General features: G+C 39.0%; 1 protein-coding gene across 2 annotated transcripts; it reads left to right on the top strand.

Moving 5' to 3' along the window:
- Window positions 1–717: 717 nt before the first annotated feature.
- Window positions 718–27218, top strand: pla2g4ab (phospholipase A2, group IVAb (cytosolic, calcium-dependent)). Of its 2 annotated transcripts, none has more exons than XM_030082432.1 (19): window positions 718–828; window positions 3091–3205; window positions 5246–5327; window positions 5575–5723; window positions 6058–6171; window positions 6533–6570; window positions 7100–7244; window positions 9247–9383; window positions 9879–10101; window positions 11402–11516; window positions 16187–16324; window positions 16407–16496; window positions 18228–18293; window positions 19203–19333; window positions 20534–20645; window positions 20729–20913; window positions 21914–22103; window positions 24030–24187; window positions 25359–27218. In XM_030082432.1, exons 2-19 carry the CDS (start codon window positions 3188–3190, stop codon window positions 25515–25517), a joined length of 2250 nt encoding a protein of 749 aa, XP_029938292.1. In that variant the 5' UTR covers window positions 718–828; window positions 3091–3187; the 3' UTR covers window positions 25518–27218. The 2 variants fall into 2 exon arrangements, with proteins under 2 accessions (XP_029938292.1, XP_029938293.1); XM_030082433.1 differs by lacking the exon at window positions 718–828 and adding an exon at window positions 1643–1751.

Below are 27218 nucleotides of genomic sequence, written 5' to 3'. Positions count from 1 at the left end.
CTCCAGAAATCCACTTGACGTGTGGAACAATTAAATTAATTAGTCATAAGCATGTCTGAAAGATCAAAACGAATATGTTAAATAGTTCTTGTACTCACCCAACTCTATGAGAAACATGATTTTATAAAACGGTGTATTTACTTATCATTTTAACTATAAGGAGTTTCATGATTATTGGATTACAGGTTAATAAAAAAAAATAATACAAATTTACTATTTAAGTGCAGCGATGCTGTTATCGCTTTCCTTTATGGGTGAACTGAATTGTGAATCAAGTATATCTTATATGATGAGAATATTTCTGGGAAAACTTGGATTAAACTTTTTTTTCTGAGTTGTGCCTGTTTTCAAATATGTATTGGATATTGGAAACAAGATGATTAGAATACAGTCCTTCAACAAACGCATTATTGATAAGTGTCATTACTCTGTCACGTTTTAATTCAGAAAAAAAAGTTTTCTGTTCTGTTCATCCTTATTCTCGACGCGCCCTCCTGTGGACAGCGATGCGCACTAGTGCGCATTTGGAGTGGTATGGAGCCGCACAGTCCAACACTGAGACCCAAGTGAGGTTATTGTTCCGAGATGTTTGTAACTGTTTTCTTACGGCTATTTCTTTTTTTTTTTCTGAATAACTTTAAACTTACTGCCTTTTGCCGTCTCCCTGAAACATTTATTGACGGTTACCGGTAGACGCTCCTCTGACTGCCGTACGAGCTGTACTTTGAGGAGAAGCACCTCCTCCCTCTACACTCCTGCAGTTGTACATACTCGATGAACATGTCACATTTAACAGGATTTGTGAGCTGATAGCGTGGTCGTGTTAAGGTACGTTGCCATTGCTTTCTTTCCAGATGCAGAATTGAGTTTTGACAATAAGGACAGAAACGTGAGAGGGAGATGACTGATAAGTGCTGCTTTTTGGTGGCTTTAATGGTGCCTTTTGTGAAAGTTCCGTGGATAAGGAAGCAGAAAAAGCGCTGCTCTAATGCAGAGAAAGCAACGCCAATTCATTTATCCAGTCTGTCCATATTATAACCCCTAAATAGGGACTATGAACACAAATGGCTTCATTTCACTGACTATGCGACAGTAAAGTCTACATATTAACACCATTATAGACTTCGTAGGCACACTATATAATCTTTCATGTTGTCATCACTGCAAATCTACAGGTTTCGTTCACACGCCTTTGTTTTTTTTTTTTAAAGCTAAAGCAATACTTCATCATCACTGCATGTTGCACTAATCATCAGCTCTTGTCAGATTTACACTTAATGTGAACCACACGCAACATTTGAAAAGGAGATAATGAAAAGTTTTCTGAAAGACCTTTAATCTCGATAAAAGTTGCACTCTGATGAGTCCAGAGTGCCTTTGGGGAAACGCACGGTGATTCCTGGGAGCGCTCAAGGCGCTTCTTTACCTTTCATGTGTTATGCATGAGTGCGCTTGTGCAGCAGATTGAACCGTGGGCTTCTCGAGGCTACTGTTACTGCAGCTGTTTTGCATCACGGTTGGATGTGTGTCTGGCTTTGATATTTTTGCGACCTCAGATGAAATCCTGGGGAGAGGTTGGCAGTCACACAGAGGACTCCACTGCCCGCATGCACTCATTGAATGCTGCAGAACAAGGGCAGTGTGGACTGGCACTCTCAAAAGTTGGACCACTGATGCACTGTACGTGCCTGCTGCTGTGAACACACAGACTCTCTACGTGCTCTCTGTCCCATCAGTAATGATACGCTTTGGTGAGCAGCTGAGAAAAGGCTTGAAGACCTTGTTATGCTATCCTAATTGCTAACACACACACACACACACACACACACACACACACACACACACACACACACACACACACACACACACACACACACACTTTCCCATAGATACATACATCTCATGAAAATGTCTGATCAAAAGGTGTGTTCATCTTTGATCAGTTCTGACGGCCTAAGCAGTTAGTAGAATTTTTCTGCATATTAAAATCACTATGTATCATGATTATTATTGCTTAAAATCATTTTCAAAAGTGACCGATACTATCTCTTCATCACAGTGAAAAGTAGTAAAACAAGGAAACACATCATGAATAAACTGGCTTATCTAAAGTAACTAATGTCCGTGTAAATTTCTCTGGGGGTAAGGGTCTTTTTATGAGTTTCTCTGCCACATTCATCACCCAGTGCTTTCTGAAGAGCCACAGAGTGCAGCAGTAGGACAGGAAGCTTTCTGTCACTCACCGATATCAATCAATTAGCAGGGGATGAAGTAGGCAAGCTGTTTCAAGTGCAGTGAGGTCAACTGAGATATAGACCACCAGGGAATTTGGATATGTCCACCATTTCAATATCTTTTGCCAAATAATGCAGAGGGAAGAATGTTAACTGTGCCTCAAATTGAATGTCAACTCGTTGGCCTGTAGTGTAATGTCCACATTGTTCTCCAGAACAATAAATTATGTTTTTTTTTTTTCTGTGAGCTGTATCATGTTTGTTTCATACCAGTTTTTCTAAGGTGACACCATCAGTTAATTGAACTATAGTGCAAACCTGGTGTGAATTTGTGAATAGTCATGTTTTGAAGAAAGAATAGAGGAGAGGGATGAGTATGTTCAGTGTTGTGTGCCAGTTTTGAGTTGTAGTGTAGAATACGTGTGAAGTCCAAACTATGCCCACCTCTGTCTTTTACCCTATGCTTGAACCTCAAAGATACACATCCCTGTGACTGACATCTTTCACTTTAATCTGCCTCATACAGTATACTCTGTGGTTTGTTCAGACTCTCATACATTTTCACCTGTTCTCTTGAGCCAGTTCTGCTATCTTGATACTGTGGTTCAGCACAGTTACTGACGAGGTGCAAAACTTCTCAGTTTAATAATTTAAAGTGGTGTTAAGGCATTGGCATCTGTGGTCCTTAGCAGATTTCTTGTTTTGTCATGTAAAACCCTCCAAAAACGTTTTTTTTTTCTTCTCTCAAAGCTCTACACATTTGTTCTGAGTGTGTTTTTAATGCACTGTATCAATTGCCTCTGTCTTCAGGCTGTAACCTGTCTGTCATTTTCCACTATGTGTTTTCATCTTTTAGGCTCTAAATGCTTCAGACTGTGACTGAGATGTTCCCCTGAGTTAAAACTTCACAACTTGACGAAGACTTCCCCGAGATTTACTTCCCTGGTGCCACAATGGCCTCTAATATAATTGTGAGTATTTCTTGCGTGCGCTGCATGTAGCGAAGCTGAAAATAAAGTCAGTCAATGATGATAAAGCAACATTCTGTAGCAGGGCAGTGGTTGACAAAGCTCAGTTAGGTTTCTTCTAAGTCGTATACATGAAGGAAACTGTTTGACTTTTTCGTTCAAATCTGTTCACAAATTTTACTAACTTTTCTAATTGCTTATCTACTCATCTATTTGTCTACTCATTTAAATGTTTTTTTTTTAAACCAGATTGTCTCTTGAAACGTGTAATAAGGGTTTGAAATAGACCCTTCGAAACAAGAAGTGTTTTAAGGCCATGCGGGCCCCCGGTGCATCTTAACAAGAGTGAACACAAACAGATGTCAAGACAACACAGCGAAAAATGCAAAACAGCTTCTGTTCTCAGTCTCTCATCTGGAAATAGAGAAAGATTACAGCACAGAACAAAGACTGAACTTTTTGTGACTTAAAAAAGTAATATGCTACCTATGTGTCACTATTTAGAAAAAAAAGAAAAAAATATATATATGTGTGTGTATATGTATGGGAAGATGATAAACTGGTCAATGGCATGACTTGTTATCTCTCTGAGAATGTGTGCAATTGACAGTGTTCCTTTATCTATGATTTAGGGCATAATAACACTGCTGACATGTAATTGTAAGTGAAATAGAAAAACTAGGACTTCAGAAAGCGAGTGATTAAAATTTCACTTTTTTTTAACTGTTCAGGTCATTCACTTCCTCGACTCATTACATTGGAAGCAAGTTAAAGATTTGAGTAGATTCTGTTACCAACAGCGTACAAGTTTTACTTAAAATATTATTATTGTTACTAGTAAATACTTGAAAATCAATTTAATTACTTCACTAGTACACATTAAAGTCATCCTATTTTTTCATGAAATAAAGCCATGAACTAATGAAAATGAGAAGAAGCAGTAACACAAAAGCTGAGATAAAGTACAAACATGTAGCCAAACAGAATACTACTCAGATATAGCCTTTATTTAGCAGCTGATTTATTATTTATTTATTCATCACAGATATAGTGGGTGCAGGCTAATGCTAATGTTACCTATATTCACACACTTTCTATATATTTTTTTAAAAGTCAGTTCAGAATTGTTGGAGTGCTTCTCTATCAGTAAACAGAAGTCATCTGAAACAGTAACTGTGTAGACAGCATCTTTTGCTAGGACTGTGCAATGAAACAACTCCATCCAGGATCGCAATAGCATTAGGACTGATTACAATAATCAGATTTAGATTTAACCTCATCTTCCTGTGCAGTTGTGTAGCTGAAGAGCCTCTGACACTTGCCACCAAATTCCTCTTATTGCTTGTAGATCTACTTGATAAAGATATTTCATTGTAAAGATGCATAAAGTCTGAAATTCAACAGAAACTTTCTTCTGAGGCAAAGTATTTGCAGCATGACAGGGTTATGAGCTGATTGCGTGACAGATCTGATTCTGTTGTAACTTTGAGATACATTTATTTGACATGTTTTGTCCGCTCTGTTGGCGAAAGAGCTTTGATGACTATGAGGACAGGAATAATCTTATCGTAAGTTGACACGTTCTACCAGCTGAGCCACAACTGCACCCACATTTGTATGAAAAGGATGCATATCACAATATAAAAGAACTTGTTAGGTAACTATTTATTTAGCATATCACAGGACTTAATATAAACTGATGTCATTAGAACTGTAGTGTGAAATACACAATATGAATACACTGTGGTGACAAAATGGTGAAAATGTGTGTCGGTGTGTGTGTGTGTGTGTGTACACAGCTGTGAAATGAAGTCTGAACTAAAGAATTTCACATTGCTATCCACAGCAAACTAAATAGCAGATGTTCTGATTGGCATGTCAGTCTACCTAACACATGTTCTAACTTGTTTTTATGGAGTATGGGTTAAGATCCCTCTTAGCTTTGCAATCACTCTTTCAAATCTTTGCTTTTGTTGCGGTTTCACTGATTTCCCCATACGAGGCTGTGAAGCAAAACTGAACTGAATGAATGTCGTCTTGCAGGTGGAGCAGCAGTTTTCTCACAAATTCACAGTAACAGTGGTTGGAGCTGAGAGCGTTACCAAGGGAGCACTGGGTGACTTGTGTGAGTTCCCATGCCTTTTTTTTTTAAACCCCTGTTGAATACAGTCATACTTGTTTTTGTTGTATGTCATTTAGAAAATGCTATATTAAGTATGCAATTAGCTACAAAACTTTGGGTTATGTTAGTTTGCACCAGATCTGCAAGACATTTGGTGGTTTAATGGACACTTGGACTTTGGGACTGTGTGTGCGTGTGTGTGTGCCTGTGTGTAGGAGTGCGACTGTAACTTCTTTCATTTCTGTACCAGTGGACACTCCAGATCCGTATGTGGAACTGTTCATCCCGACAGCCCCAGAGAGCAGAAAGAGGACCAAGCACATAGACAACGACATCAACCCGAAATGGAACGAGACCTTTCAGTTCATATTAGATCCCAATCAGCAGAACACTCTGGAGGTGGGAACTTCTTTCTGTGGCACACTTCAGTAAGAATTGACAAGTCGTGTCTTTATGGAGTATCGGCCTGACATGTAGCACAATGCCAACACTGCTGATAGAAATTAGCATAGGAATGATTCATGCTGTAAGAATTTAGATCCACCTAAGAAAAAATAATATTTGGAAACCTTTTCCGGAAGATGTATTCGTAATAAGCATTGTTTGACTCCTTGACAGAACTCAATTGATAATGACGCTGGTTATTAGCTGAACATAAACACATGTCAGGAATAAAAATTTGTTGTCCTTAGAATATATGTAACCATGAATTACAAATGTTTATTCTGACCAGCTAACATTAATGGATGCCAATTATGTGATGGATGAGACACTTGGGACGGCATCCTTTGACCTTTCCAAGCTCAGAGTGGGCCAGAAAAAGACAGAGGCGTTCCTGATTGGCAAAGTAAGGCGATCAATTCCACTGACTCTCTATGTTTTTCATTGTGTGGTAATGATGTGTAAGCAACTATTGTTGTAATATGCTAGTGCTAGCTGAAATTACTTGTTCAGTTTCTAAATAAATAAACATTTGAGGCTAGATGATAAAAAAAATGGTAATTCTTTTCTTGTGAACTCCTGATTGTGCTGCTTCAGTATTGAAGTTCAACTTTATTGGTGTATGCTTGTGAAAAAATCACTTAATATTTTTAGAAACAATAAAAATATTTAACAGCAATTTTTTATCTAATTTGTGCAACTTAAAAAAAGCTGGGGTAATAATCTCTCTTGACACACAGTAATCTTTTCATCAATTTCTTTCACAGGCAACCAAAGTGTTCCTAGAGATGTCATTGGAGATATGGTGCGTATTATCTTCTAAATCATCCCTTTGTTTTGTTTAGTTTCACAGCAATATTTGTTTGGTGGATATACTATTTCCAGTTGCGTGTAGCCTCTGTATCCAGGATTACACAGACATTCCCCTGGAGCAACCCGTGAGCTAAATTTAGCATCGTGACGCAGTAGCAACAGAACACGTCCGTAGTGTGTAAAGTCATATACAGATGAGGAGAATGATAACTCCCACGCCGTCGTTGCATTTGACTTTGTGGGAGGGTAAGGAATTTTACACATGGTTGGAGGGTTAGTCATTTGGAAAAGGTGTGTAGTAAATGCTGAGTGGTCGTTACTGACACGTTTCACATCAGACCACCCAGTGGCGTGTTTTAACTGACATGAGGATCAGTTTTCACCTACTTTTAAAACTAAAGAGTGTATCGCCCCTCTGTCCCACAGCGAAAAAAAAAAAAAAAAACCAGTGAAAAAAGTGAGTGATTGGTTGTCACCTCACTGTATCATGTGAAGCTAATTTGTCTTATTTGTATCTGCAGCACAAAGCTGGACCTGCGGTTCAGTCTGGCCCTGTGTGACAAAGAGAAGCAGTTCAGGCATACCCGCAGAGAGCGAGTGATGCTTGGCATCAAGAAGCTGCTGGACATGGAGAAGCCTCGTTTTCTCCCCAGCTCTCCAGAGGAGGTGAGCACAGAGCATCTGCAACCGTTTTACAATTCAGTTCAATTTCCTGTTTCAGGTGATAGTTTAAATGATTGAGATAAGTTCACTAACCGAACTAAATTAAGACTTATTTGAACAGCAAATGTTTTGTGCTGTACAAACTGTGGGGGTTTAAACAACTGTTTAAACAACAACTCTGTTTGCTTGTGTTGATTTACTCTTGTTTCTTCAGATTCATTCACCTCTTAGACCCCCCCCCCCCCCCGCCCCCCGCCTACTCCCTGGAGTACCTCTTAAAATAGCTTGGACTCTATTCTTTGAATGTCTGTATATACGTGTGTGCATGTGTGTGTTGTACTTGCTATTTGTTCACAAAATTTGATTTGGACAGAATCAGAGCATGCAAAGCCCTGGCCCGAGTGTGAGAATCACCAAGGGTTCTGTGTCTTACTACTGCTGCTGTGTTATGTTATTGAGCAGTTAACAAAAATAGCTGTATAGCACAGTGATTTGCATTAAAATAACATTTGAATGTTTGTCAGACCAGGAAGTCTGTCATAAGTCTCACAAAGCAGCCTGCCCTCCATGTATTTGCTCTGAGCTAAGCTAACTTTCCCATTAGTGTTGTTTTTGTGAGATGCCCTTGGAGTTGGCCGTAATCTCCTGTGACCTCTGCTTATGTCTCCAGCATTTGACGGAAACCCAAGAACAACGAGATATCCAGTTTTTGCATTCTACTGTGCTACAACTGTCCTTAACTTCTCACTCATCCAGCATGACTATGGACATTCTCAGCACTGACAGCGAGATAAACATACACAGCAGAAAGGAAGCGGTGTTATGAAATAGTTGAAAATTTGGAGGCACCAGTCAGAAAACGTTGCAAAGACATTATGCAAGTAGCATGGCATCCTGACCGCTACCAGTGGAAGCAGGGGAGCAAACTCACCACTGTATTTCATGACATTGTGTTTTAGTATGGAGCTGCATTGTTCGGATTTTACCACAGTTGTCAGAAGTACACACTATTTTTTTTGTTGACAAAAGCAGAAGTTTAAATTCTTGTATTAAAAACAGAACAGTCAAACTAGAAAGTATTGATTCAACTTCTGGAGTGAGTAAAGCTCCTTTCAACTTTGTGCAAAACATTTTTGTTGTTTTAAGCTCTGGATTATTGCATAAATAACACAGTGAAAGCTCTTAATTTTTAAATATTTTTTGGGGCTTCTGTTTGTCTCAAATGGGCCCATAAATAGCTGTTGCCATGCTGCCCTACTTCTGCCATGTCACCAGCTCCATTTTTTTTTTTTTGGACATTTTAGTGATCACTTTTACATTTTGTTCTTTGCTTTATGTCTCAGGCATAGACTGCTTGGATGTATTTACAGATGAACTCTGTCTTCATGTGTTATTGCCCAATTCATTTAGTTTGATATGCTCTCAAAGTCAAAATTATTGGTAGTATAATCAGCCTGTTTTGAAAGTTGAAGTAGTGAAAAGTGGACATATTTGTGGCAAAATATAAATAGTAAATACATACCCAATACTCTCATGTAAAATATGTTGCAATAGTCTGAATTTGTCATTGTACGAACATTTTTGGCAATAACCAATAAAGCAAATGTGAGTAGTTAAACTAATCTGCAGGTATGTGAGTATAGGGTCCAGGGTCATAGAGGATCAGTTTGTCTGCCTACAATCTAAAAACAGAAAGTGAAATGAACACTTCTCATATCCAGATCAGGAGCAAATAATGATACCACCAATGACAAATGTAATTTTTGAACAAAAATATTTATGCATGCGTTTATACTCGGAAAATCCTGCTAATGTTTGTTTGCATCTTAATTGATATTACTTTGACATGATTTTTTTTTTTTTTACAGTTATTTTGCTTGCAGAGTGTATTCACAAACAGAATAGAATTTTCTCTTAACTCTTTGATATAAACTCTCCAATACTTGTCTTTCAGTACCTTTAACCTCTGATTTTTAGCTTTATGTTGTTTGTGTGTGTTTTGCAGGTGCCAGTGATCGCCATAGCTGGTTCAGGAGGTGGTTTCCGTGCCATGGTCGGTTTCTCAGGTGTGATGAAAGCTCTGTTTGAATCTGGAGTCCTGGACTGTGCCACATATGTTGCTGGACTTTCTGGATCCACATGGTCTGTGATTTGTTTTCTCCCCTCCTCTTCTTTCAATCTAAACCTCCCCACCTTTTTCTTACATGTTTAAATCAGAGTTAAAAACAAACTATGAAAGAAATTTGATTTGGTCTTTGTTTGCTGGGATGAGATGATTTTAAGCTTGTAGAATTGTCCAAAGATATGAAAAAAACTGACTGAGTACTTCTGCCCCTTTTCCCGAAATAACTCAATCTTTCAGTATCTGATACAATATTACAGTATGTTTTTGATGTACCTGAAAAGTTTGTGATACAAACATTCGAGATGCTTGGGATATAGTTTGGACTGTAATACTATGGACTTTCAAGTCAGCATTGAAAGGCTATTATTGAAGAGAAAAGCTCAATTTGTCTTCTTTCTGTCTTTATTTATGTATTTATCTGAATAGATATCACAAACCCTCTTGCTGCTGTGGTTATGAAATGAATTGGTATGTCATGCAGGCTGGATAATTTCAGTATTTTCTCTTTATAGGTACATGTCTACACTCTACTCGCATCCTGATTTTCCAAATAAAGGCCCAAAAGACATTAACAGTGAACTGATGCAGAGAGTCAGTAGCAACCCACTGAGGCTGTTGCTGCCTCAGCACATCACCAACTATATTCAGGCGCTGTGGACCAAGAAGGCCTCGGGACAGCCTGTCACCTTTACCGATATCTTCGGTATGCTCATAGGAGAGACGCTCATACCGGCGGTAAGAGTCAACTCAAAGCTGCTGTTTCTTCCAATTTTGTAAATCTTTTTTTTTTTTTTTCTTGGTTGCCTAAAACTAGTTCTTGCTTTAGGTTACATGTCTTATTTTTAGTTCTTGAGTGTGAGTTTGTGTCAATAATGTGTATGAAGCTATATTATTGTAGTGTTTCTAAATTTAATGACTGATTCACTGTTTAAGTCAGAGTTAGGTAGAAGGTGTATTATAGTCTGGATATTGGATGTTATTAAAAGATAAAGAACAAATTAAACAAAACAGCTGATATTACTTGCATACATGCATACATACATACATACATACATACATACATACATACATACATACATACATACATACATACATACATATGCAGACAAGTCTTTAAGATGACTTTTGATTGTGGCTTCTACTGCATCACAGGTATTGTGGCTCCAGACTAACACTGATAAGATAAGAGGCTTTATTTGTCTCACAGTGGGGAAATTCCGGTGATCGATATGAACAGGGAAAGAAGGAATAAAAACAGGAACACAAAATCAATATGCACATGCAACAGTGTATAATTTTTCAAATCACATTTGGATCACAGGAATATTTGTTAAATATAAAATCCAATTTAAATACTACAGTATATACAGTGTGAACACATTTTTACACGCATGCACGTACACACAGACACACACAGGACCTGCTGAACTGCAATACTGGCTTGAAGCCCTCACCGTCTCATATATGTGTGAGATCTGTTGCTTATGATGGATGTCACCTTTGCAAGCATCCTCTTCTCACCCACCTCTTCACCAGGCTGTCATTGTGGTTCTGTCTGTGCCCTCTGTTACCTAAAGTCTGGCATCTTTCATGTTGCCGTCAGAGGGACTTGGTCAGTGCAGGATTAATGACAAGTTCTTATTCCTGTAGAGGAGTTGTTTGCCTAGGCTAATATTTAGTTGAGGTTATTGAGCGGAAAAGGGACTCAGCAACTCTGCCACAAAAATTTTAAAAGTAACAGTCCCAAGGGGACTTCCTTGTAGTTTTAACTGTGTGCCCATTGTCATTACAGTAGTTTAATGTGTAAAAGTAGGGGAGTAACAGTAATGGATTACCGAATAATGCATCAAGTCCAACACTGGTTTTGAGTAGTTTGTTTCAGTTCTCCGTTAAGTTTATTTTTTCCATTTACTGAAATATCTCACCAAAATTTCATGTCAACTATTTGGAATATTTCGTTTCAGCTTTTGTCTTATCTCACAGTTGGACTTCTATATATCATGATGATACTGTATTAAAATTTGTGTCTTATCAGAGGATGGACATCAAGCTAAGTGATATCCAGGAAAAAATAAACCAGGCTCAAAGCCCTCTTCCTCTTTTCACCTGTCTGCACGTCAAGCCAGATGTTTCTGAGCTCATGTTTGCTGGTGAGTTGCTTTTTGAGTTTCTATCAGATAAGTGCGCTAACATGTAAGATAATCCTACTGAACATTTCCCTATGATGCCACTCTGCAACCACAAATATCCCTTTCCCACTAAGAAGACCCAGCTGCTGGTTAGGTGCTTGTGTTAATGGTTCTAATCAGGCACTTCTGAAGAACTGGCTGCTTTGCTTCATTTCCATTAACATAATCCAAGTGAGAGCATCGTCATTGCTTAGCCGCAAAACATGAGTATGTTACATTGCAAATTTGAAAAATGAATGAAGTTGCTCTCCTGTAGTTTCCAAAACAATGTTGCATTTCCTTGTTGGTCTGGTTAACCCTGTCCCCAGCCCACGACCTATCAGTGCTCCACTCTGGCCCAGCAAAGAAGTGTTGCCCCCTTAACACCGGTTTTGAGAATCTGAAGGTGGGGCTTTGGTGGTAGAAACACAAAGAACCAATTCTATGTCAGGGACTGGGACCAGCTTTCTAGAAAAGGGGATCTAAAGTGGATCTGTTACGGCGTGAGGCCAGCAGGCATTGAATGACAGCATTGCAAAGTAAGATAGTCACTGAGTTATATCGAGGAAGTAACCAGTGTGCACAGGACTTCTGTGGGTTAGTCCCTTTTCATACAGTGCTTCCTCTTTTTTTAACATGACCTCAACAGCAACTATGCTGATGTAGACCAAGGCATTTCAGTAGAAAGTACAATAAGAGTTGTCAAAACTTACCAGTTCTCTCCTCAACACTTCTAGATGTCCTCAAATAATCAATTATTTTTAAGGAGGCTTTTTAGAAAGCCCTCAGTTTATAAATTTCACAATCATATATCCATATCTATACATCTATATCTATATCTATATATTTTTTTTCTTTTTTTTTTAACACATCGTCCTCTGAGAACGAGATTAGCAGCTTCACCACTTCCCAGCCTCTGTGAGGAAGCGTAGTGACTAAAACTGAGGCCCGATAGTTTCATTTTCAGACCACAGTTTACTTGGTAAAACAGAAGAGCTGACACAGGGGGAGCAGAGCCAGCTACAGTCATACGTGTAGATTAATTTGGAGTTCCGGCCACAAGAAAAAGCTGTGTTGGATTCTTTTTCCCTCTCCATTTCCTCCTTACCAAGAAAATGTGAACTTTTAATTTGACAGTTCCCAGAACAGGACATCTAGTCATACTTTGTTTTCATTCTTGAAGTCACTACTTTTGATGAGGCAATTGATGAAGATTTGTTTGACCAGCTGATGGAATTTTTTTTTCTTTTTTGTATTGGACTCTGCACAGTAAATGTATAGGCTCAATTGTACAGAACATGGGAAAGAAGCTTCTCTGTAGACACTTGTCTTTAGGAATCGTCACTTGTGCTCAGGTCACCCGAAACTCATTTTAATGCCAGGTGGAAACGAGGCCATAATGGTTGTAATTTGAATAAATATTCACGGCATGGATGTTTGATTACTGTTTGAAGATTTTGCTTTTGCAATGTGCCTTTATAATGTTTTGGAAAGTTCTTATAAGCTTTTTACAGTGACCTATTTTTCAGAAAAGTCTCTAACAGGACGTCATACATCCAGATAAAATAGCACTGTACGCAGATATTCTTCATGTCAATATAACTTAAATAGGACACAAAGATAAGAGGTAAAAGTTAAATATTGTACTCACTTGTGGTTGGTTAAGAACTAATATTAACACTTTAGTGTCACTACTCCGTATGAGGGTGTGGCTAAACATGTTCCCAAACCAGAATTACATGGTGTGTATTTGTGCTATTGTTGGTTTGAAATCACATCCAGATTTAGAAAAAAGTGTGCGCCATTGACAACGAAATCTTCAGTGGTGCGACTAAAATAAACTGGCTCCGATTGCTTTCGTTTCTTTGTTGACTCTCCTTTTGTATCCTGAATTCCACAGAGTTAATACCTCCCAGTTGAAAGCAAGATTGAAAGGAGTTATTGTTCTAAAACAATGAATTGTGAGTGTATTACTTTTACCACAGCCACAGCATAACTGAAGTCTATTTAGATTTTCTGTAAAAATGTCTAATGGGTTTCAAGAGCTGAAGACCAATAGAGTTTCTTCTCAGGTGTTAGTATGAAATTATTGTCAGCCAAATTTAACATGTCTGGAAACATTAGATACTTAGGTATAAATATTTCTCCCAGGTTATCAGAATTATCAAAAATTAATTATGCTCCGTTACTGAAATCAATAGAAGATGACCTCCTACGGTGGACACGCTTACCTACATCTCTTATGGGGAGGGTTGCCACCATTAAAATGATGATTCTACCTAAGGTTAACTATCTATTCCTAATGATACCAACCAAACCATCCTCTGGTTGGTTCAAATCACTGGACTCATATCTTTCCAAATTTCTCTGGAAAAATAAACCTTCACGTATCAGTTTGAAGACTTTACAACAGACCAAAGACAGAGGTGGACTAGACTTGCCCAACTTTAATAATTCTTCCTAGCCAGCAAGCTGCAATATATTACTAAATGGCTTAAACCTAATAATTTAGATGAGCCATGGCTGGATGTAGAGCAAGCATTATGTGAGGATCTAGTCATCTCTGATCTTCCATTCATCAGTTCCACGATCAAATCCCATCTGTGTTTTAAAAGTATTAACATCAGGTCCTCTTTAATGGCTTGGTGGGACTTTCTAAAGCTAACCAAGTCTTCCCTGATCCCGTGTAAACTCACACCCATCTGGAACAACCCTGACATCCTGCAAAACAAAAAGATGATAAACTCACTCAGTGGAGAAATAAAGGAATTAGACAGTTAGAACATATCATTGAAAACGGCAACTTTCTATCATTTAATACTATCACCTCACAATATGGAATCAGTAGCACAACATTTTTAGAATATCATCAGCTTAAATCTATTATAGGTAAAACATATACCTTCAACCAACTGCACTGGCAGCTACATCCCAGGGTCGAAGAATTCTTAAACATGAGTTATCCAAAGTTGCTACCAAAGATATATAGAATATTATCAAATGTAGAAGACAAAATCTTTCTTCCGACTTTAAAATGGGAAGCTGACTTATCTAATAACTTTGATCAAAATGCATGGTCACGGATATGTTTCAATACCTTAAAGGTGCATTTAGGAGTTTTTGAACTTTAAAAATACTTATTTTCCACCATAAATATGTTACACATTTTTAATGATGTGTACAATGCCGCCTGACATATTCATTACAAGTACCTCTAACAGCGCTAAATTGTCACTTGAAAGTTGCAGTGCCGGTCCAGCAACCGAATTTGAAATTCGGGGAGAATTCGAAAGGAATGACGTAATGCGCGCTCCGGCTGGCCTGATTTAGTTTAGGGTTCGTTTTGTCCGCCATTACTCCGCCAGATGCTTAGTGAGCAACAACTGAGCAGGATCTTCCAGAAAGTAAGAAAAGACTGGCTTCTAGCACTGCCACAGCTCCAGCACAGACTCCACCAGGTAAAGGAAACTTAAATCTTACTTGAGCGCTACTAAAAGAGCGAGGAGTTCCTCTCTTCCGTGCATGCAAGCCACAGGCACGAGTTTTCACTAAGCTGCATTACGCCCAAGACCTGCAGGGGGCGCTGTTTCGCATAAAACGTGCAAACTCCTTAATGCACCTTTAAAATGACAAAGAACTCAAATATACAACTAATACAATTCAAAATTCTGCATAGAATTCATTATACAGGACAAAGGATGTTCAAGACGGGTCTGTCACAATCTGATATCTGCTCACATTGCAATGAGAACAGGACTGACAGCTTCCTCCATGCCTTGGAGGTAGGGGTTGGGCGGGGGTGGGGGGGTTGTGAGGAGCGGATTGGGCACGGGGGGCGCTGAGAAGGTGCGAGGGGGTGGTAGGTGGTATGATTGAGGTTTGTATCGATGTATGTGTGTGTGTGGGTATGTGTGTGGGTGTATATGTGTGAATATGTGTGTGTGTGTGGGTGGGTGTGTATGTGTGAATATGTGTGTGTGTGTGTGGGTGGGTGTGTATGTGTGAATATGTGTGTGTGTGTGTGTGTGTGGGTGTATAAAATAATGATAATAATAATAATAATAATAATAATAATAATAATAATAATAATAACAATAATATGGAGCAGCTGATTGTGTAGGTCCTCCTCCATCTTTCTGTCCCCAAACACTAACTTACAAAGTCACTGACTTTCCTTGGTCAAGCTGTTGAACCCAAGATGCTCTCCTGGTGTTTGAGTTCCTTACATGTCAGCTGTGAGTTTGTGTGTAATTGAGCAAAGTGGTTCTGACAGATCATATAAAGCATTTTATAACTACATAGGTGATAAAATGTGCTGTGGTCTTCAACTCCGATCACTTATCTATTCCCTGTCCTGCATGTTTCTGGTGATTCCCAGTTTAAATACACCTGATTGTAATGGTTATGTTATCACCAAGATCCAAGGAGAGCCCAATGTAGAGCCCCTCTCTGCAATGAGCAGGAAGAGATCTAAAACATATACTCCATTTACCATTTATTCTCTCAGCATTTAAGCCAAGTGAGTCTTTCCATTCATTATCTTTTCCTATTAAAAACAACCTGCTAATCACAGTATTCATGTACTTACTGAATGTTATGTGGAAATGGGTGCTGGTGTTCATGATATTAACTCTTGACACTTGAACTCTCAGACTGGGTGGAGTTCAGCCCATATGAAATTGGAATGGCAAAGTACGGCACCTTCATGACACCTGACCTTTTTGGAAGCAAGTTCTTCATGGGAACTGTGGTGAAGAAATATGAAGAGAACCCTCTTCATTTTCTGATGGGTGAGAGATGTAGTATATCATGATGACGGTACAACCTGGAGCTCGTTTCATGACACTGACTGCTGCGTTTCTGATCTTCCAGGCGTTTGGGGAAGTGCCTTCTCAATTCTCTTCAACAGAGTGCTGGGAGTAAAAGACACAACTGGTGGCAGCACGATGGAGGAGGAGTTAGGTAAGTTCATGCTGGTTTTCTGACTGTGTATTTGAAGTGAACTACACTCAAGGGATGTTTCTTTGCTGGGCAATGGGAAATTCTTTCGCGGTAGAATTAGCACCTGCCAATAACAATGCTGTCTATCTGTCTGTCCATCATTCATCGACACATACAGGCATTTTCAGAAATGTTTTATGTATAGAAAAATGATTGATTGAGATTGATCAATTGGTTGTTTGTTTCTTGTGTGTTATGAAGGTGCTCTGTTGTGCATTGGGTGGCAGTAGTGCAGCACCTTACAGCTGGTTTTGGCACTTTATATGGCGTTCAGGGTGTTGTAGTTCAGATTGGCGTGAAGCTGTGCAGCGTTGCGTTTGACGTCCCCACTCTGAAACTTTGACATTAAGTTTGCCATGTATTAAAAACTGAAATCTGACACCAGGCTTGCGACACTGCTGATATTATTCAAACAATAATACTTAAAAATTCACATTTTTTTTTCAGGGTTACGTGGTTAATGACGTTTACTCGCTCATCAAGTTGACAACACCATTGATCATAAGGTCTAAGAGTGTCAGCCATTCTTCTGCTCATTATTCCTCCAACCCCTTTCGGTAACTCAAAATACCACATTGTGGTGCAAACATTTGATGCAAGATGCTGAGAAACCGAGGCTCATTATGTAACTTGCTCAGTTTGGTTTTAGATCAGCTTCACATAAGGACTAATGCGTCTGGATTCTTCTACAGTCCCGAAGTTAACCTCTGTTTGTGAGAAGAGTGTGCTAACCACTTTTCCTTTGTGCCTCACCACTTAGATGTCCTCACTCAAAAAATGAGCATGATGTGTGACACTTTTAGAATGAAAGATGAAGATAATCGACTATGAAGCATGTGATGAGCAGGTGTTAAACCGTTCAGTGATCACAGCTTTGTCTATGTGTTTGTTGCGAAATTGCAATTTTTTGATCCGCAGATAGAATAAAACTGAGTAACTGAAAAACATGACACTGACATTCACATTCATCTCAAATGATGTGTCTTTTGGGATTATTTTTTTTTTTGTCTTCATGATTATGTGTTCGAGTCAGTGGCACCAGCCTTTCAGACGCATTATCACCAAAACAGTGTGACTATTGCCATTTAGTGGATCACTGCTTCTTCTTAGTCTTCTTCATGTCCATGGCAGGTGTAACTATTCCTGAGTGTGACCCAAAGTCCCCCTAAATTCTCTTATTGAGGTCCGCCTCTCACAGATACGTGAGCAGATTAGTTAATAGCTTTTTAAGCTCCAACCTTTGTCTCCTCTGGGAAACTCTCTCTTTAGTCGCTCCCTTTCACTTGAGAACAACATAATTATTTTCACACACCTTTACAAGTTGCTGAACCAAACATACCTTTGCTGGTATCTCACTGATTAAAATATGTGTTGTGAGAGTGATTGTGCTCTTGTGACGTTACCATAATGGTGTGCCTGTGACTGCGACTGTGCTTACAGCTCATCAGATGTTTGAATTGGTTGAATGCATTTCTTTGTTGTGACCTTCTTACTTTCAGTGCACTGATTGCACTGGAATGATAAGAACGCCGCCGCTTAGGTAAAGAATTAATACATCAGGTATATCACGTATCTGTTCGGATTTATCAAGATAGCAAGAAACAGAGATGAATTATATAATTTGAGTTGTGAAAGAGATTAACAAGCATTTTTTTTTTAAACAAAGGAATGACATTGTTCTGTCCCTTACAGAACAGATCAAACCACAGCATATTGTGGGAGAAGACAGCCTGGACAATGACGACGAGCCTCGCAAAGGTGAGAAAGACAAGCCTCAAAGACCATGCTCTGCTATCAGTAAATGTTAAACACTCTGAAGTTGAAAATTCACACATTATATTCATTTATGTATACACATCAGACTTATTTTCAGCATACTGCGAGATATTTACACAAGTAGCCTATACAGCACAGTATGTTCAGGGCATTGTCTGGGTTATGTGCATAAACTTTACTGCAGACTATATAAAAAAACCAAAAAAAAAAAAACATGAGCAATGTAAGGACTGTGTGCAAAGACAATCTGCAATAAAAAGCACCTGGAAACATAAAATAAGAAATTGATGTATTTTGATTATTCAGTTTTTGCTATTTTTTGATCATATAGAATCCTATCCTGCTACAGTTTAAGAGGTAATTAACTCTTTATAAAGCACAAAAAGGACTTCAATCCACTGGTACTGTGTTTCTTACAATATTAGATTTCTCTATGTTGACATACAGTTTAGATTTTCTCCTTAGTTTTTTGGAAGCATTTTTTGATTCATTTGGCTCTTATGTACTTGTTGTTGAAGATTTCTGAAATAGAAATGCTTTTAGATGTGCCAAACACTGCGCCACTGTCTCGCACTGTTAGTCGTTTTCTGAATTCTTTTGACATTTTCTCGCTACGATTTGAATTTAAGTCCTTTTTTTTTTCTTTTTTGATTGTCTTGTTTTTGTAAGCTGTGGTCTTGTGAAAGAGCTCAGTCGTTCAGTGTTGTACCTGTAGTTCGAGCTCACAAGTGTATAAGTTGGATTTCAAGTCTTTTGTGTTCACCTGTGGTGCAGCCAGTTGTAAATCAAACTTAATAGCTGGTGATTGCAGATTCCAAAATGAAATTAAAAGAATTGAAAATTCTAACTTCATTACCCTTACATTTAATTGCCGATCTCTTTGGTGTTAAGCTGGGACAGAAAACCAGGAGGCGGAGGAGGAGTTTCACCGCACCGCTCAGGCCAGCTGGGTTCAACGAATGTTCACGTCGCTCTTCAGTGACTCTGCTTTGTTCAACACAAGAGAGGGCCGAGCTGGGAAGGTACTCAGATTTTCTGCAAACTATGAAACTACATGAGGCTCAAATACCCAGATAAGTTACAGATACGTGAGTAAATGGGTTAGGGAGAGGCAGATGCACTGATTCAGTTTCTTTGCTCAAATTAAAAAAAAAAACAAAGTGCTAGATCTGAAATTCAAGATGCCTTTGTTGGGGCATCTCAAGCCCAGCTAAGTCCAAGTTTCTGCTCTGTTGTATTTTATGTTATTTTATTCAAGCATATCTTGTTGGGATACTGAGTCAATATTTAGGAAGGAAATACTCAGCCAAAATGATCTGCACGCAAGAACATAAAATGATCTGAAATCTTTGAGCAAGTAACCACAGAAAGAAGAGACGTGTGTGAAGGTGAAGGATAAGGCGAGGGAGGTTGATATGGAATGTTGCACAGCATGCTTTCTTTGTAACGTCTTTTTTTTTTGAGAAAGTTAGAGGCCACATTTAGGTCACATTTGATATATTAGATGAATTGTGGAGAAATTAAAAGCCATAAACTAGACTAGAATGTAAAGCTGCCTGTGGGAACAATCCTGCAATTTTCAGCTATTACATAATTGCAATAAACACCTCCGTTAGCATTTACAGACAATCCAAATGAACGGCCATGTTCAAACCAAAAGTGGTCTTTATTTTTGTTAAGGGATGAGCAAACGAGATGACTCAAAAATACGTGGCAACAGTTCAGAGTGCGGGACGGAGCGAGTGCTTACGTACACAAGGACAGCACTACAAGATACGAGCTGAGCAGATGGAGAGGACGTCATGGCACACATTAAACACGTGATGCTAAAGTAGACCAGAAATAGAACAGAGATGTGACACATATTAGTACATAAGACATGTATAAACATTTACAACATAAACATGGTGTGAATCAAGAACGTTTGTAACAAAACCAAAACCACAAACAATGAGTACAGCACGGGAACAAGAAACACAAAGATGTGCAAGATTTAAGGAAAAGAGAGCACAAATAGTTGAGTGAAAATGTATCGAGTTAAAAAAAAAAAAAAAAAAACCTGCCTGACAAAGTGCAAGTCAATATAAAAAAATATCAACCTTGATAATCAAGTTTTTATAATTTATGGTTTTCAATTTCTGGTTGCTCCAAAGAGAGCAGTGCATGGGCTGTCCTTGCCTGATTTCTTTTTAAATGTCTAATCTTGCGTATGTCTTAACCAGGTGCATAACTTCATGCTGGGCCTGAACCTGAACACCAACATGCCCTTCTCTCCTGTCACCGGGATGACGTGTCATGCTCAGACACCGGAGGAGGAGGTGGATGCAGTCACAGGCAAGAACACCAGCACAGGACAGGATGCTTGTTACGCATTCATGTTCTCACATCTTATGCTTGATTTCATGCCATTTTTTCAGACCCAGACGAGTTTGATCGAATTTATGAACCTCTGGATGTGAAAAGTAAGAAGATCCATGTCGTGGACAGCGGCCTGACCTACAACCTTCCCTACCCACTCATCCTGCGGCCGCAGCGCAGCGTGGACCTCATCATCTCCTTCGACTTCTCTGCAAGACCAAGTGACTCCAGTCCCCCGTTTAAGGTCAAGATTCAACTTATTCTTCTTTTTTTTAATTGCCAAAGAGAGCTAAAAATAATAATTTAAAGTTTCAAATTCAGTTTGGTTTTGTTGATGTGATACCACTGAAGTAATTTCATATCACCTGAAATGTTCATAAAAGTATTGGCTTAAAAAAAAATAGAAAATAAAATCCTTTCCATGTTCTGATTCTATTACCTAATATCAGTGTTAATACATGCCAGATTCCAGATTAGTGGTTGAAGATGAATAGATGGATGGCTGGCTGGATACATGAATAAATGCAATCTCTCGCTACAGCCAACATTTTACAGTATTTTACAATTAATATCAAAATGTCTTCATACCATATAGATTTAAATGGATTAAATCCAGTATCTACATCTTTCACACCGCTGAAAACCCCTGCTCTTCACTAAAAGCTCTCATTTGCAAATATATGGGCAAGCCTACTTTGACTTATGTTCGCCATTCACTGCAAAGTAGATGTGCTTCCACTGTTACTAGTTTTATGTGCACGGTGTGTAAGGCCACATGCTAAAGCATTGTTCAATACATTTTACTATAACTGAGTGAATGGCATCGATGGAATACTTTGGCAAGACTTTTGTCTGTTGCTAGGAAAAAAACTAGTGTTATGAACTATAAAAATCACAGAAAGTTCTGAATTCCTACACAACAATTTAGTAATGTCTTCTGTGTTATAATGTAAGAATAGGTTTGGAATAAAGCATAAAAGTTACCAAATATGGTCTCTTGTTTGTCAAAGGGCAAACAGGGAAAACTTCCTGCAGAACCACACTCAGAGGTGGTGGCCATCTGCATTGAACATTTGGAGTTAGGAAACTGCAGAGGCAAACAAACTGTTTAACAGGGTCAAAGCAGATGTGACCAGGAACTACAGAAAAAAAGCTTTTAGCTTCCCAGCCACACATACCTGCAGGAACTTGCAGAAAGAGAGTGCGGGAAATCAAGGTGTCTCACTTATACAAATGTACCACAGGAACTTCTTCTGGCAGAAAAATGGGCGAGAATGAACAAGCTCCCATTCCCCAAGATCGACCCCAAAGTCTTTGACCGCGAGGGTCTGAAGGAATGCTACGTCTTTAAACCAAAAAAAGGCGAGAAGAACTGCCCGACTGTCATCCACTTCGTACTGGTCAACATCAACTTCAGGCAATTCAAAGCTCCCGGTAAGTCTGCTCGCATGTGAAGGTTTCCACGTACAGAGAAGGAAACTGTGGCAAAGTTCTCTGTATGATTCGAACAGAGTCGTTATACCGTGACGCCACATGAGGCATCGCTTCCCCGAAGTTACACTGTCGATTTTGCCTCACGCAATTGTTTTTTTTTCTTTTTAAAAAATTCTGCCAAAAATCCTTCCTCTCATCCAAGTTGACCTCAACAAATAGCTTCTGGTGGAAAATTCCATCACTGTGTGTGTGTGTGTGTGTGTGTGTGTGTGTGTGTGTGTGTGTGTTCTCGTATTTCTATCCTTGTTGGGGCCAAATGTCCCCACATGGATAGCAAAACGTGGAACGACGTGCCTTGTGGGGACCTTTTTCTGGTCCTAAGTAGGAGAAACAGTGTTTTCTTGACCATGTTGTTGTTACTGAAAAAAGTAAAAGTGCAAAAACATTTCTTTAGGGTTAGGCTTTATTGTGGTGTGGGTTAGGGTTAGGGTAAGGGTCAGGGTTAGGGGCTAGACATGAATGGGAGTCAATGGAAGGTCCCCACAAGGATAGAAATACGAGACTGCGTGCGTGTGTGTGTGTGTGTGTGTGTGTGTGTGTGTGTGTGTGTGTGTGTGTGTGTGTGTGTGTGTGTGTGTGTGTGTGTGTGTGTGTGTGTGTGTGCGGTGTCTCTGACCTGCAGCGTGTCAGTGTTTTATGGCTTATGTGAGTAAAATATGGCGCCTGGAGGAGCCAGGTGCTGGCAGGGAATCTCTCACTCCAGTGGAAGATCTCCATGTATAAACAAGTCATACATCAGGAGGCACACAAAGATGTTCTATCACCACATTTCCACTGCAGCCTCTTTACATTTAGTAGGTCATCTGCCTACAGACTTCCGCAGGCTGTTTATTAAGGTTACATAATGGGCTTGCACTCAAACTTAAAAGGAATTTGAAGAAATTACACAATTTTTGGACACCTACTATGTGCTTACAGTTTCCAGACTATAGCTGCTTCCTGCATTTGCTGTCATGCTTAAACCTGTGCTATACCATGAGTGATTTTTGAGCAAGGATTTCCTCTTAAAAAAAGCCAAGCTGATTATTTGTATCATCAAGTGTAAATTAACTTAATGATTATTTAACTAGATAAAACTGCAGAGAAAACTCATGTAAATGTGTTAAAAGTGATGCTGTGACTCCGACTCTGCCTCCCTGCAAACAGCGAAAACTGAAGCTTTCTGAAATGCTGATGCTACAGTCAGAGGAAAACATTCTGTCCATGCACGAGAAGGATTCATCCAGAACAATGAATGGCGCGTGTGCCGCTCACTCTTCAGTTTAACAGCACTTCTTGAAATGTTGAGTAAACAAGGCTTTTAAGCTCAGCGGCATCTGTTAAGGTTCTACTGAAGTACTTTGTAGTGGTTGTTTGTCGCTTCACAATCAGACATTGAGCACCCACACTTACTACTGTCCCAGAGTTATGAAACTGCCATCACACATTGTCATAGTCTCAGACTTCCCTATGGCAAAATGAGGCGGATGAGTTAGTTCATTAATATGAGAGGGACACAACACACTGAAGGGCAAGCACTCACAATGTGAGGTGAGGGTAAATCATTGAACGGAAAAGTACTGCCAACAATGACAAACAATCGTCACAGGAGCATGACAAAGTCACAGTGTTCATTACAGACCAGGAAGTGTGATAGTCAAATACTTCTCAGGAATGCTAGGATCAATACACACAGGACACAATAAGACATTTGGAGGGTGTGGGACATAAAACAAAAAAATAAAAAAGAGAATTAAATGCCTTTCACGTGTGGCTTTCTCTGAATGGTGTTGAATATGTAACACATTTTTTTTCCTTCTGTTTCCGGCTGATCTGTTCTTTGCTGATTGGAATTTTTTTTCTTTTCGTGTGCTTATTCACTTCCAGGTGTTCCCAGGGAGACCGAGAAGGAAAAAGAGTTGTCAGATTTTGACATTTTTGATGACCCTGAGACTCCTTTCTCCACTTTCAACTTCCAGTACTCCAACGAAGCATTCACCAGACTTCACGATCTCATGGAATTTAACACACTCAACAACCTTGAGGTTAGTTCAGCGCGCTTGCAAAATTTGTGAAGTTCGAGGAATCAAACACGAAGCAGGATAGTACTTTGTAATACATGTTGCAATTTCCCAGACTCAAGGGATTGGAGTGTGATTCATGTCTTTACCCACATTGGTCACTAAATTGTTTCTTCATTGGTAATCTGCCTTCATTCAATGTTGCCAGCAGGGAAGTTTTTCACATTGTCACTCCTGAAAATAATTGTGCAACATTAAAAAAAATCTGACTTCCTGAATGCTCTGCATTACACCACTTGGGCTTGACTAACTTACAGTATGTGTGCCACTGAGTAAGTCCATTCAGACTTTCACTCACTGTATCTTAGTCACTTCCCTACTGAGTAAAATTTTGATTTTACTCATTGATTTAACTGATTGGTCATTTAAATCGGAAGGTTGTTAGTTCGATTCCTGGCTCCCCCTGTCTGCATGTCAGAGTGTCCTTGGGCAAGACACTGAACCCTACATTGCCCCCAGTGGATGGACTGAGTGCCTTGCATGGCAGCCGCCTCCACTGGTGTGTGAATGTGAGTGTGAATGGGTGAATGAGATATTGCAGTGTAAAGTGCTTTGGGCTCTGTCAGTGCAGGGTAAAAAGCGCTATATAAGTGTAATCCATTTACCATCTAAATCAGACTCATTTAGTGGTTTACAGCTACCATCTGTATCAGTTTACATCTTTAAATTTGAATAAATTTATTTCAAGATTCATGGTCAGACTGCTGTTTTATTTCCTCTATCTGGCCAAAAACACTTAAAAGTAATTTAGATGCTTTTGATTTGTCAATCAAAGGGATATTTGAAATCAGTGATTTTATAACAATGTTATTCCCAGTAATAGGATCATAGACCGCATTTGGTACAGGAACCTTTTTAGGCAATTGAAGAGAATTACCTGAAATGTTTTGTATCAACTTCAATTTAGCTCAATGCACATAAACAGTCAAAAGGGTTGTCCTCCATTTGTAAGTTTATACGTTTGATTTAATCTAAAGCTAATATGGTAAAAAAAAAAAAAAAAAAATCAAATATTAACATTTTACAATTTCAGTTAGACATCACAAATGAATAAATATGCAATATCAAATAAATAATTTCTGTGGTGATGCATCATTAAGGACTTCATTTAAATTTTGTGTTTCTGCCTTCGTAGGTTATCAAAGAAGCCATCAAGGACTGCATCGTGTCCCGGAAGGAGAACCCCACATGTGTCTCCCGTCCTTTTTCCCTCAGCGAGATCCCGAAGAAAAGGTTTTTCAAAAGAGATTCTCGTTCTAAACCCTGGAACCACCTTGGAAATGATAGCAAGTAGCTCAAAGCTAAACCCCTGAGATTTCTCTTGATTCTGCATCACAGTGAAGCATTTTCTTTTTGGACTATGCTTTTTTGTCAACTTTTATCTATGATGGTTTTGTTTGATTCAGAATTAAAAAAAAAGAAGTTTTTAAAAAGGATTTTTCTAATCTAGACAAAACATTTACTGAAAAAGTCTCATGATTTCATTGATAAATGGTTGAACTGTATGCAGGCTTTATTTCCAGAAATGTGACTTTTCATAAAACAGCTATCAAAACAAACAGATGCTAATTAATTTTTTCTGCTGGCTGTTACAACGACGACATGGTAAAACTCAAACCTTCACTCTTGTTCAAAACATTGTAGTGCAACTCTGTGGTTGTTGCTATCTTGAAAAAACATTAGTCCTTCATGTTTGAAAGAAGTGTCCACTTGAAATGGATGTGCTCATCCACTTCACTTTATGACATCGTGTCAACTTTCTGCAACATTCCCTGCATGTGTGGACACCTCTTGGCTTCAGTTCATACTAAAAAGAGCACAGCTTTATTTGCATCTTTTTAATGACTTTGTTGTGTAGCCATACTGTGGTGAACTGAGTGAATGCACTGTAAGAATCCTCACCTGTGATTTACTTGTTTGTGTGCTCAGCTCTATTCAAACTTAGCATGCAAATCACCATGTTTTTGTTTTGTTTTGTTTTTTTTTCCTCGCCGGATGGCTGGTCTAAACATGCATCCTTGCTGGAAAACATGGCCGAGGAGCTTGTTACCACTGGTTTTGTTTGATGGCAACTCCTAAACACACCAAGTGCACCCCTCTGGATACCTCAAACATGTCAGTGATGTTTACCCACCTACAGGGAAGGAGCACTCCCTGCTACCCTGCAGGGAGTGTCTCGCATTACAGCCACCATTTTGGAAAAACAGAAGTTGACTCCATAGAAACAGCTCCTCTTCTTCCTTTCATGCTATCTCTTTTTCTCTCTGTGCATTCATAAAGGTGTGTTTATTTTCCTGGTCATATTGTTTCAGGGTGCCCTCTGCAATTCGTTTTTTTTTTTTTTTCTTCTGGTAATTTCCTTCTTTAAAAACCCAAACTCAGTGTTTGGTCCACTGAACAATGAAGCAGAGCTGAGGTCAGAGCGAGGGAGGGCTGGGTGGGGTGGGTGTGCTGTCACGAGACCCACTCATAGCTGAAAAACGGTGGCGCTTAATGGAATTTTACACACTACACCTGCAGCGCCAGACGCCTGGAATCTGACACACTACACTCATACCTGCAGGAGCCCCAAAGGCTGCACACACAACAGTGGAATTTCACCCTGAAGCCCTGCTGACCCCTATGTAGTCATGTTTCAACCCTCTTCGGTTCTATTACTGTTTTGTTGTTGTTATGCATTGTGTGAAGTGGTGAAATGACTTTTTTTTCTTGTGTTTCCTGAGGCAACAGTATGACATTTTGGGTAATACACCCATAGGCCTTCACCAGTAGATTAGAAATTAACTTTACAGTATTTTAACATGACATTGAAATGTTTTTTTTTCTTTCTTTACTTGCAAAATGTATTTTCTCATTCAACTCCTAAAGATGGTCAGGTTGATTAAGTTGTGTTGAGTTTTGAACAGCTGATACACTCTTGTTTTTTGTCAGTATCTTTTTTTCCTAATAAAATCTTTGACTTAAATGCCATTAAATACTTCATGTTAACAATGTA

This window comes from Salarias fasciatus, chromosome 23 (assembly GCF_902148845.1).
Source record: "Salarias fasciatus chromosome 23, fSalaFa1.1, whole genome shotgun sequence".
NCBI classification, from domain to species: domain Eukaryota; kingdom Metazoa; phylum Chordata; class Actinopteri; order Blenniiformes; family Blenniidae; genus Salarias; species Salarias fasciatus.
The sequence above is the reverse complement of the archived record's forward strand: the minus strand, read 5'-3'. Positions and strand labels throughout refer to the sequence as shown.

Bases quoted from the DNA above. Each gene is read 5' to 3' on its own strand.
- pla2g4ab (XM_030082432.1), top strand. The intron at 16,497-18,227 runs GTAAGTTCATGC...TGTCCCTTACAG, and splicing joins CACGATGGAGGAGGAGTTAG to AACAGATCAAACCACAGCAT. The intron at 20,914-21,913 runs GTCAAGATTCAA...AATGTACCACAG, and splicing joins ACTCCAGTCCCCCGTTTAAG to GAACTTCTTCTGGCAGAAAA.